Source organism: Ahaetulla prasina, chromosome 5 (assembly GCF_028640845.1).
Source record: "Ahaetulla prasina isolate Xishuangbanna chromosome 5, ASM2864084v1, whole genome shotgun sequence".
NCBI lineage: Eukaryota > Metazoa > Chordata > Lepidosauria > Squamata > Colubridae > Ahaetulla > Ahaetulla prasina.
Window position 1 is genome coordinate 55,065,937 of NC_080543.1, and position 12,230 is coordinate 55,078,166.

A 12,230-nucleotide genomic window follows, 5' to 3' on the forward strand; every position below is an offset into this window, starting at 1 on the left:
CATATACTAAAACTAAAGTTTTAGACTTCGAACAGACAAATTTTACCAAAATGGGGGAGTATTTAAAACATAAACTTGAAGGGTGGCATAAAGTGACAGGAGTCAGTGCTCAATGGATGCTGATAAAATCTGCCATCTTGAAGGCAAACTACTCTCTATGTGAGGTAAACGAAAGAGAAACCACTCACAGCAGATGTAGGTAGGATGCTAAAGGAGCAAAAAATCAACATATAGCAGATATGAGAACAGCAGAAACAAAGTAATCGAAGCTTAGAACCAACTTCCTGTGGAGGTGGTGGGTTAACCATCAGTAACTGACTGTAAATATTCTTGAGATAAATACATGCTTATCATCCAACAAAAGGTTTTAAAGAATAATAATAAAATAATAATAAATAATAATTATTAAAAATATATATAAACAAACAAACAAAACCTCAAAGGACCCAGTAGATCATTGGGTCTTTTTTTGCTGTCAGTTTTCTGTGTCTGGAAACTAGAGAAACAGTTTTCTGTTGCTCCAAACTAAATAATTAAAAAATGCAGATCCTTTTTCCAAGAAAATTCTTTGTCTCTTCTCCACAGAAAACAAATTTTCATTATATAAATATGCTGAACATCATAAGGAGTCCTTCTGTGTAACATATACAGGGTTACAAAGTCAAATAACTTTTTCTGTACATACGCATTTAAAACCATGAAAGTTTCAATTAACAATCTGTGTTTTTATTGTTTATATATTTTAATTCATTGTTCATTTTATCATTATCTATTGCTGCCCAACTCTCAATTGCAACTTTGAGTGAGAGATAGGATTAAAAATCAAAAGCTCCTCTATAAGGGAGACAGGCAGTTAATAACTGTCTAGATTTTAAATTTTAAATTTTATTTATGTTTTAAATTGGGGTTTTTAGATTTTAAATATTTTAACGTGTCGGCCAATTGTATAATAAGTTTCTTAAATTTAGTTTTTAATTGTACATTGTTTATGTTTTATCTTGGCTGTACACCGCCCTGAGTCCTTCGGGAGAAGGGCAGTTTAGAAATCCAATAAATAATAATAATAAAAATAATAATAATAACGAAACAACAGCCTAACGAAATTTTAATGGGGTTTTTATGATGGTTTTATGTTAGTTTTAATTGTATTTGGCCAAATTTTAGAATTAGTTTTTTAATATGTTTTTAATTTTTGTTTATATCTATGTTGTTTTTATTTTGGCTGTAAACCACCCTGAGTCCTTCGGGAGAAGGGCGGTATAAAAATTGAATAAATAAATACATAAATAAATAAATAAGATGGTGATAGATAGATGATAGATATTGATTAGATAGATAGATGATAGATAATAGATGTAGATGATTGAGATAGATAGATAGATAGATAGATAGATAGATAGATAGATAGATAGATAGATGAGAAAGAGATACACACACACACACACATATACACATTGACAAATTTTTAAACATAAAAACCTAATATCAATGCTTAAATTAGTCACATTCCATGTTTTAATGACTTTAGTTTTTCTCAAAATTTTCCTAATTCTTTTCTGAATATCTCCATCCCTTAATATCTATCCCTTCCCCCAGTGGTGGGTTGCCCCCGGTTCAGACCGGTTCGCTAGAACCGATAGTAAAACTGGCAGGAGGCTCCACCCACTGTCCCGGACGTCATCATAGGTGATTTGTTCTTGCACTCCCAATGCGAATGAGTAGTAAAGGTAAGTAGAACCCACCCCTGCCTTCCCCTCTTTCCAAGCAAAGAGGTAAGGATGACAGTAAGATCTTGGGAATCCTTTGAATACTTGCCACAATGTCATTTTCTGCCATAGTGTTCATAATTAGTTGTTCTGAACCAGGAGGCATGGAAAACAGTTCCTATTCGTCCTATCTTGAAAAGGAATTTCTGGCAAAAACTTCATGTTGTCCTTTCTTATTTCCAAGCAAGAGGTTTTAAGCCAAACTATTTCAATTAATTTGAATGTTCCAATTCTGGCCATCACAGCACATGTCAAGAAACCCTCCCCTCGAGGACTCACATTTATACTCCAGTGCCTGCAGGGATTGTGCCTGCATGTGTCAGCATGGTATACAATAGCTGCAGACTCCATGAGATCTAGAAATCTAGATTCAGATTTATATGGAAGCCTCTCCGCGTATGGTTGTGCTGTACTTGTCGGAGCCATTTTGATATGATGATGAAGGGAACAATAGGACAGGAACGGTAGGCACTTTTGTGCTCTTATGCACGCCCCTTATAGCCCTCTTAGAAATGGGGTGAGGTCAATAGTAGACAGTTTTTGGTTGAAGATTTTGGGATTTTGAGTAGAGACTATGGAGTCAGGTAATGAGTTCCAAGCATTAACAACTCTGTTACAGAAGTCATATTTTCTGCAATCAAGTTTGAAGCGGTTGACATTTAGCTTGAATCTATTTTTTGCTCTTGTAATATTGCGATTGAAGCTTAAGTTTTATTTTACTTCAAAAAAGTAAAAAAGTTAAAAAAAGTTAAAAAAAGAAGTTGAAATTTTACTGCAGGGAAGGATTATATGTCGCAGACATCAGCCGGGGGCAAAATAACCACTGGTTTATTTGTTGAAGCAAACAGTAATTAGAAGTTCTAAACTCAGCAATGCTTATTATTTAAACCAATAAATTCACTGCCATTGATCGGTTTAAGATGTAGCTCCCCTTTACAATTTTGCATTTAATGGTAAATCATGCATAACATGGGGCTCATCTGTATGCTACATTCCTTTCCCTCCCTCATTCTCTCTTCCTCTCACACACAAACACATACATATTCAAGTACCTCTTTAGGTAAGATTTTCATCTTAATATCATACATAGTCAGCTTCCTGTGTCTCAAGGAAATATATATGATAATACTTCCCTTCATTGAGTACTTTGTTTAGACTTGGAAAATAGCAACAGTGGGTGATGTGTTTGTTATTCTTTCCACAAATATTGCAGCAGATGGCTGACATTCTACACAATCTAGGTGTGTACAAGTGATGAATGGGAGATGCGAAATGACACATGCATTGTTTTTCTTGGTGGAGCATTCCCTAAAACAGCCACTCCAGAAAAGGAATAGCATTTCAGAAATTGCAAAATCAGTCATTAAGTATGCAACTATAGGTGGTCATGCAAGATAGAATACCTTAACTCAGCCATTCAATGAAAACCAATCATGTCATGATTTCCAAGGCCATCTTAACGGAAGTTAAGTTAGGCATGAGGAATTGAATACTGCATTAGCAATTCTAGCTATGTAACTCCCACATTTGCAGTGTTTTGACAAACCAACCTTCAGATTTGTACCCAAGATTAGAATATCACTGGATTTGAAAGCAAATACAATAAGCTTACATTTGAAAGTTATTGTGCATTTTAGAATCACAACTGACAATATATTAGGACATCAGTAGCTTAACAGAAAAGTGTATCACTTTTGACCCATTTAGACTTTTTTGTCACTGTTTTGCCACCTAGGTAACAGCACCTAGCCCAGTGATGTACAAACTAACTTTGACTGCTGATATAAATAATAAAATATTGGAAATTATCAAACTTTTGACCTGATTCATGTTCACTGGAGAAGGCCATAAATAATAGGAAAAATATTTTGGGTGGAGAGCTGCTAGTGTTATCAATCTAAAGGTTATTATGCATCTATTTGTTTGTTTCTTTCTCATTTCAGATAATCCTTGGTTTATGACCATTTGTTTAACAACCAAAGTTACAGCACTGAAAAATGTGATTTTCAACCAGAGCTTGCACTTTTAACTGTCAGAGAGTCCACACAGTCATGTGGTCACCACTTGTGACCTTCCCAATTGACTTAGAACAAGCAAAGTCAATGGGGGAAACTGGATTCACTCAACAATCAAAGTGATTCAGTTAACAACTGTGGCAAAAAAAATTGTATATGTAATTATGTGTAACAATATGTAACGACTGTATTCTGAAAAAGGGCAGTTTGACAAAGCATAAGAGACAATACCTGAAACTAAGTTTATACAAAAATAATAGAAATAAAAAGTTATCAAAAATAACTTTATGATTTCAGTTAGAGCTTTACATTAACAAAGTCTCAGTATATTTAATCAGCTTCTAATATGTTTTCCAGTAGCATGTTATTTTTGTATTGAAGGTGAATCAATTTTCTTAAAATCAGAATTCTGCCAGACTCAAATATTAACAAATGCACAGGTGAACTTCTTTATTTATTGTGGCAGCTAGAATTCAGAAACATGAAAACTTCCCTAATAAGCTTAAATTTATATTTCCATTAAGCCATCCCTCATAACTTATAGTAAATTGTTGCTGCTGTTTTAAATCGAATGAAGTTTCAAAAATTCAGATGGCAAATAAAGCTCCCACTTGGATGAACAAGTTGGCTGTTTCAAACTGATCTGTGAAACAAAGACTGTTCTTGTTCATAAATACAAATACACTAAAGCAGTACTTCCAGCAGTTCACAAACATACTATATGGCTTTCCTGTTGTTGGTTCAGTCTTACATGAGCCAAGACAAATATTGTTTGTTCAACAAATCAAGGACAGTACCCCTTCTTCCAGCTGTTGCAGCCAAACTCTGTCCCAGAAGGTTTCATTCTGTGCCTGGAGAGGAAGAGGGGCTGTCCAGCACGGAAGTAAATAGGACTAAACTGCTTATTCAGAGCAGAACAATAGATATAAATGTTAATCCTTTGCATCCTCCTAATTTGGGAGGAATTTTATTCTGAGTCAATATGCATAAAGTTGGAGAAATGAATCATTTGTATTTAAAAAATAATTTCAAAGGAATTATTGTGTTATTTTAGCAACTCTAAACATAGCTATAGTCAACATATTATTTGTCATGTGGTTCTCATACCTTATTATCAGTATTGAAATGTAAATATATTGCGGTCATTTGCATTCGGTTGTTTTTATACAGTTTAAAGCAAGAATCATCGTGAAAGCAAGCAGCCCCTTCGTCTGATAAAGAAACCTTGATCATAATGCTACTTCCCTTTTAAAATACCGTATATTTAAATTAGCAGTGCTTGTTCAGACACCAAGTTTTATTATCTGAATCCATAATGTAGCTAGAAAATAAGCACACATAGAGCTTATTGTCCTATTACTTCCCAAACATGGGAGTAGAATTTCAAATATTTCAAACAAGAAGGCTTATTTTAGTGACTTAGAAACTACTCCAAAATCTCTACTTCTCTTTAGCTCCTCCTCCTCATCTCCCCCCCCCCCCCAGTGTTTGGTGTATTTGAGATTTTAAGACTTTATCTCTCTTATTCTTGAACTTTATTAGCAACTCTGGAAATCATTTTTAACTGATTGTTGTGTTTTATATAAATAAATAATAATAAATGAAATAAATTAATGATCTTCTAAGAAATAATTCATTGGTGTTTTCTGCCCTTACCATCTTTCTGTGGATCATTTGCCTGGGAAAGGAAAACAGGAAATGGCACTCATAACAAAATTATTTGTAAGTATTAATATTGCAGCATACCCTCAAAATGTTTGCACTGATGTTTATGCTTTGGCCAGTAAAGCTTCAGTATACCATATCTCATTCTTTTTGGGGGCGGAGGGGGGAACTGTCAGCAGGTCCACCCAGTGGTGGGATTCAGCCAGTTCACACCACTTCGGGAGAACCGGTTGTTAACTTTCTGAGCAGTTTGGAAAACTGCTTGTTGGAAGAAATAATTAGGGCAGAGAACGGGTTGTTAAATTACTTGAATCCCACCACTGGGTCCACCCCAACAATTACTTATGATCTTCATGTGTAAAATTTTCAGCAAATAGGTTTTCTCTGAAATACCAGAAAAAACAAATTCTTGGTAGTTCTTCATTATGAACCTCTGCTAAGGTGGTTTCTGAATCAAAAGACACAAAAATTCTTAAAATGGTCAAGTGTCCAAACATCACCTTAATTGAATCCATTCTCTTATGCTCTGAAATCCACTGAGATGTGTAAATGAGAAATGGGAAATGTTTCCTCAAAAACAACACTTCATGGTTAACACAGCTTTCTTCAATACTCAAGTCTTTTCTTAGAGCACTTCCATTTAGTTGCTGGCCTAGGTGATGGTTGATTAAAATTTAAGAAGTTCACATCATAACTCTTTATACCATTCTTTTTACCTAGGTGTAGTCTACATGACGCTGTTCTTGAAAATCATTTGGAAGCTGTACAGGTAGTCCTCACCTTATGAGCACAATTGAGCCCAAAATTTTAGTTGCTTAGTAAGACAGTTGTTAAGTTTTGCCCCATTTTATGAGCTTTTTTGCGACAGTTGCTAAGTGAATCACTGCAACTGTTGAGTTAGTAATGCAGTTAAGGGAATTAGGCTTCCCCATTGACTTTGCTTGTCAGAAAGTTTCAAAAGATGATCACATGACCCAGGGAGACTGCAACCATCATAAATATATGCCAGCTGCCAAGTGTCTGAATTTTTATCACATGACATGGGAATGCTACAACGGTTGTAACTGTGAAAATAACAGGCACTTTTTAGTATGTCCATATGTCACGGCTACTGAGTTAGTTGCTCTGGTCAGCTTCTGCGTACAATTGAGGCTTTTGACCCTTATTTATAAAAATCCTTTATGGCTTGGACATCTCAGGGCTGCCTATATCCAACTTTTTCTGCCCAACTGGTAAGTTCCAGGAGAATATGTATGCTCCAGGTCCCTTCTATTAAATATGGTCATCTTACAGAACTAAGGAAGTGTGCCTTCTCTGTTGTAGCTATTGCCTTCTGAAACCGCATCCCTCCAAAGAGTGAGGACTCCAAAGAGTGAGCACCCTCTCTCCTAGGGCTCCCCAAAACTCTCAAGATCTGGCTTTGGTCTCAGGTCTGAGGTTGATGTCTTTGTGGAGGTTCTGGTTTGGTTTCATTTCCTATTGTTTGATTGTTTTAATCTAGGCTGCCTATGTGGTTGCATGTTTTTAACTATTTGTAATATTTTGTATTGTATTTATAAGTTGTCCAAAAATCTGTGGGAACAGGCAGCTATAATTAATTAATTATAATGTGCAGACAATGCAGGATGCATGCATCAAAACAGATTCACAAATGTTGTATGGGTCTAATAATAAAAAACTATAGAAGGTCATAATGGGGACGTGGTGGCTCAGTGACTAAGACGTTGAGCTTCTCGATAGAAAGGTCGGCAGTTCAGCAATTTGAATCCCTAGTGCTGCTTAACAGGGTGAGCTCTCATTACTTCCAGCTTCTGCCAATCTAGCAGTTCAAGAGCACGTAAAAAATGCAATTAGAAAAATAGGGACCACCTTTGGTGGGAAGGTAACAGCATTCTGTGCGCCTTTGGCATTTAGTCATGCTGGCCACATGACCACAGAGACATCTTCGGACAGTGCTGGCTCTTCGGCTTTGAAACAGAGATGAGCACCATCCCCTAGAGTCGGGAACAACTAGCACATATGTGCAAGGGAAACCTTTACCTTGTAGAAGGTCATAATTTAGGTGCTGTAATATATAGTGTGTGGTTTGTGTATATTTTCAATTTAGGTTGTACAGTAACCTGGAGAGAGATGGAGACAGACAGATAGACTGACTGACAGACAGACAGGAAACTTTACTATTAGAGCTAGTAGTTTATATTAACTTTTTCGTCATAATATGTATTTATTTTGTCCTGAACAGAATCACAAAGATAGGTTATACAAAAATTTGTTGAACATTGATCAGGCAAATGCTGAAAGCCACACTATAAGTTTCTTGGCAAAAACTGGGAAAATCCAATAATAATTTACACTGCACCAAAAATTGTACTTTTCCAGAAACTCGAAGGTTTTTTATTCACCAGATCCCAGGCCTTTACTCATATATTTATGTAAGAGGTGTCATTTAGCAAATAGAACTTAGGAAAGAAATATAATCAGGCATAACATACAAAATCAAATCTCTTACAACAAGGACACTCTTTAATATCTTTTTCCCGTTTATTAAGTTTTGTCAAATTTTAAAATTAATGCATTTCTTTAATACACTTGCTCTGCAATTGTTCTCTCTGTTAAAGTTGTACTGGCCATTCTTATACACTGACCTCCTTTGTGTTTCCTCTGTGTTTTTTGAACTAATCATGACCCATCAAACAGAAATATTAGCAAAATATTGTGACCCATTTAGCCAATTTTCCCTAACCTAGGTCCTTTCAGCTGCATTAACAACCATAATTCTTAGCAATGGGTATGTTAGTTTCATATGCCTGGGAGTTAAAATCCACAGATCTAGGGATTCTTAGGTCAGAAAAAAACTAAATCAGGGCTTGATAAACTTTTTACTTTTCACATTAATAAATTAAAAAGAAAAAACAAAGAAAATAGATATTAACTATAATATAGTAGATTTTTCCTAAAAATTCAGCAAGAGTATTTTGAAAGGAAGGAAATTTCAGCAGATTTAAAATTCATCTGCAAGCTTTCAGGTTTCAACATGTGAAAGCACAAATGCTTCAATGTAACTGAAAGGGGTGTGTGTGTGTGTATGTGTGTGTGTGTATCCCACTATCTTTATATAAGCATGCATTTCACATCAAAATGTGATAACATTCATCCTGATCAAGAGAACTTCAAAAATAGGAAAAAACAAATTGAATCTAATTTTCTTTCTTTGAAAACACAATACCTTATGGACATAGTCTGACACTTTTGCGGCAAATACAATGTCTTCATACTGTTACATGTTGCATTGCTAAGTAAAGGAAGTGCCCAAAGAAGTTCCATACTCCTAGATGGAAATCTGTTTCTATAAATGAGTGGTATTGATTGGATATACATAACTGTATTGTCCTGGATTTAAAGTTAGGACCCCCAAATTAATTTCTTCGTCCCAGCAAGTACAGGATGCAGACCTTAAGGAATCATACATAGGAACGCATTGCCATAGGCTTGATTTGGCTGCATGGTGCTGAATGCTGATGTATTTCAGGTTCTTCAGGACAGCAGCAGAAACCACAAAACATGCTTCCTCCACAGATTAGAAATGCACCTGAGATCCAGCCTAAATAGAGAGCAGCTCCCAATTCACGTTTCCGAGCAGCTTGGATTTCTGGATTGTAAAAATTCTCGATGATATCGTTGGCAATACAGGAAACAGGAATCAGCACAAAAACCCCAGCCAGGAAAAAACTTGCTCCAGCTGTGAATAAAATGTTTCTTTTGACTTGTTCATTATTTCCTGGACTTTGAATGCATTTCATGCCAGCAAAAGCAGTCAGACAAGCAATAACTGACAGCGCACAAGCTGTGCACATTAATCCTCTGGCGGCATCTAACAAAGGTGGAAGGGCCAGAATGGATTTGTAGAATTCGCACTGATAATTCTTGATGTGACTGACACATACCATCCACAAGCCTTCCCAAATAGTCTCAAAGACTATGATGTTGTTTCCTGTAAAGGCTGACACTTTCCACTGAGGCATCAGGGTGACAATAACCGTTCCAAACATGCCAACAATCCCAAGCAGCCAAGCCATCATTTGTACCGGACAAAAAGCCATCTCAGAAAATTGTGCCCAGAAAAGCAACAGCCAGAATATTCTTTCTAAAGAAGATCTTCATTCCTCTGAAAAGTTGGCAATGTATTCAAGATTTCCTCCTGGGTCCGATGAATTTAAGATCGTCTCCATCTATACCAGTGAAGAGTTCAGATGACATCTGCCTACTCGGAGGAAACTGCTATATATCTCTTCTAAGAGTCTACAAAAGCAAGTCCTAATACCTGGGGAGCAAATCATATCCTTGGGAAGGGTGAGTCTAACTTATACCTGACGTTGATGCTTTTTTGAATTTCAATGTTTCTACAAGACTATAATTAAATGATTTGGTTCTAACTATAGTGCTGATAATTATTCTACAACAATAATGATTGCATCAGTGTCAAAATATAATGGGTAAAATGAACTTGGTGTTCTGTCTGCTAAAATAGATTTACAAGTTGATGACAAAAATCAAAGGCTGGATTTAGGATATTTGGTAATGTTTCAAGGAATATATGAATGTGAATTATTGATGTAGACACACTGAGGGTCCCTGTTTTCATCCATTAGTTATGAAATTAGTAATGAATTAGTAATTAGTAAACAATATTGTGAGCAGAAGGTCTTTTTCAAGCTATGCTCTGATAATTCTCCAAATCAATGAATTACATTGCTTAAGCAGTTCTTTTAACACAGATAAGTAAAAACAAGATGAATAGATCCTGAAGTTAATGAACTGAAGCTCTGGTGAAGCCCTGTGCATCCAGATGTCTATAAAGTCCTGGTAATGTTTTGGCAACTTGAGATTATTTATTGGAAGTTAAAGCTCAGCAATTATGGAAATATTGCGGTAATCTTTTTTTTTTTAGCAACACAATATTATGGCAGCCTCTACCCACATCTTCTTCTTTTGTTTTTCAATCTATCTGATGAATATTAAGAGATCGGATCTACTTGTAGGCAACATGTCACAAATAAAAAAGTATGGCTGAGGTGAAAGGTTCTTTCCCCCAAAGTCTTTTGCTTACTAGAAATTTTTAAGTCTGATTTGTTTGTTTAGAAATCAGAGTTACCAAGTTCTCTGATTAAATTAGTTGACAATTAGTTTACCTTCATCAACATAAGAGTTATATTACTACTGATTTGCATATTTCATCAAATTAAAAAAGTAATTAAAGTGAGCCAATATCAGTTAAGAATTCTAACTCTCAGCATGTCGAAGTGTAATATTTGATTTTGATTACTGGTATTTAAATTTTTACTCATGTTGTATAGTTACAATAAACTCAAACAGTACTGGTGCAATTCAGTGTAAGAAGTTATCTGATATTCAGTTAGACTTGATCCATCTAGATCAATATTATTGTACACTGACAATATCTGTGTATCATCTGAAAAAGGTAGTTTTCCTACTAATTGCTAAAATATGCTATCAACTAGAGGTGAATTAAGCTTAGTACTTTCTTCAGGAAAACCAACAATTCCATGATTGAGCAAGCCATCATCTTGCAGTTCCAAAAGCCCCAGGGAAAACTGATAATCTAGACCCATTTCAGTTGGGTTTCAGGCCAAGTTATAACATGGAGATGACATAGATCACATTTATCAATAACCTCTAATGAGTTCAGGATGGGAGTGATACATCCATTCTGGCCTTCCTTGATCTTTCAGTGGCCTTTCAGTTATGATCTTCTGGATCAGTTTGGGAAGTTAGGAATGGAGAATATAGTTTCATGAGGATTTCCTTCTTCCTCTGAGGTCAGTTCCAATCAGTGTAGAGGGCAAATAGATCCAGTCCCAATATCACTGGGTATTTCAGAGCAGGGGTGAAATGCTCCTGGTTCGGACTGGATCAACCGATCCGGTAGCAATGGCAGCGGGTGGTTCGGAGAACTGGTAGCAAAAATCCCTGCCCATGCCCTCCCCCGCCCATGCCCATCCAATGCCCTGTTGCCCACTTCCCTGCTTGCCGCTTTGTTTAAAAAATACTTTTACAAGATAAAAAAAGAGACTCTGATGATCACAGCTGAGCCGCACGATCGTCAGAGCTGGGGCTTTTTTACTTTTAAAAGCATTTTTTTACAACCTATTCGGCCTAATAGGTTGTAAAAAATGCTTTTAAAAGGTAAAAAAAGGCTTTGACGATCACAGCTGAGCTGCACAATCGGCCAAATAGGTTGTAAAAAAATGCTTTTAAAAGGTAAAAAAAGATCACGTGCCACAGCTGATCACACACCCTGTTCTACTTACCCCATGCCTCCTTTTGGTGTGCACTGCCCGTGAACACGTGCACCTTGCATTTGGTGTGTGGTGCACACCGCACATGCACAGCCAGCGAACTGGTAGTTAACCGGTTCAGATTTCACCACTGCCTCAGAGCTTACCTCTCTCCCCAGTCCTCGTTAAAATCTACATGGTGAAAGGAGTCACCATTCCTGCTGGAGGCACATATGACCAGAAGGGACTTTAAATCCACTTTGAGCACCAATTTCACCTGTTGCTGGATCAGAAAACTCACATCACTCATGCCTTAGTCCTTTCCTGATTGTTCTCTTCCAATTCATTTTACATTGGATTGAGGACCATTTCAAAGCTGCAACTGGTACAGAATACAGCCATGTGAATATGTAAAACCACTGCTTTGTGAGTTACACTAGCTTCTGGAGGCAAGACAAAGTGCTGATTATTACCTATACAGGTATGAA

At 36.4% G+C, this 12,230-nt stretch overlaps 1 protein-coding gene across 1 annotated transcript; it reads right to left on the minus strand.

Moving 5' to 3' along the window:
* Positions 1-7,469: 7,469 nt before the first annotated feature.
* Positions 7,470-11,434, minus strand: LOC131199311 (claudin-17-like). Its single transcript, XM_058184961.1, has one exon. It carries the CDS (start codon positions 9,544-9,546, stop codon positions 8,908-8,910), a length of 639 nt encoding a protein of 212 aa, XP_058040944.1. The 5' UTR covers positions 9,547-11,434; the 3' UTR covers positions 7,470-8,907.
* Between the last annotated feature and the right edge of the window lie 796 nt (positions 11,435-12,230).

Bases quoted from the DNA above. Each gene is read 5' to 3' on its own strand.
- LOC131199311 (XM_058184961.1), bottom strand. From the start codon at position 9,546: ATGGCTTTTTGTCCGGTACAAATGATGGCTTGGCTGCTTGGGATTGTT.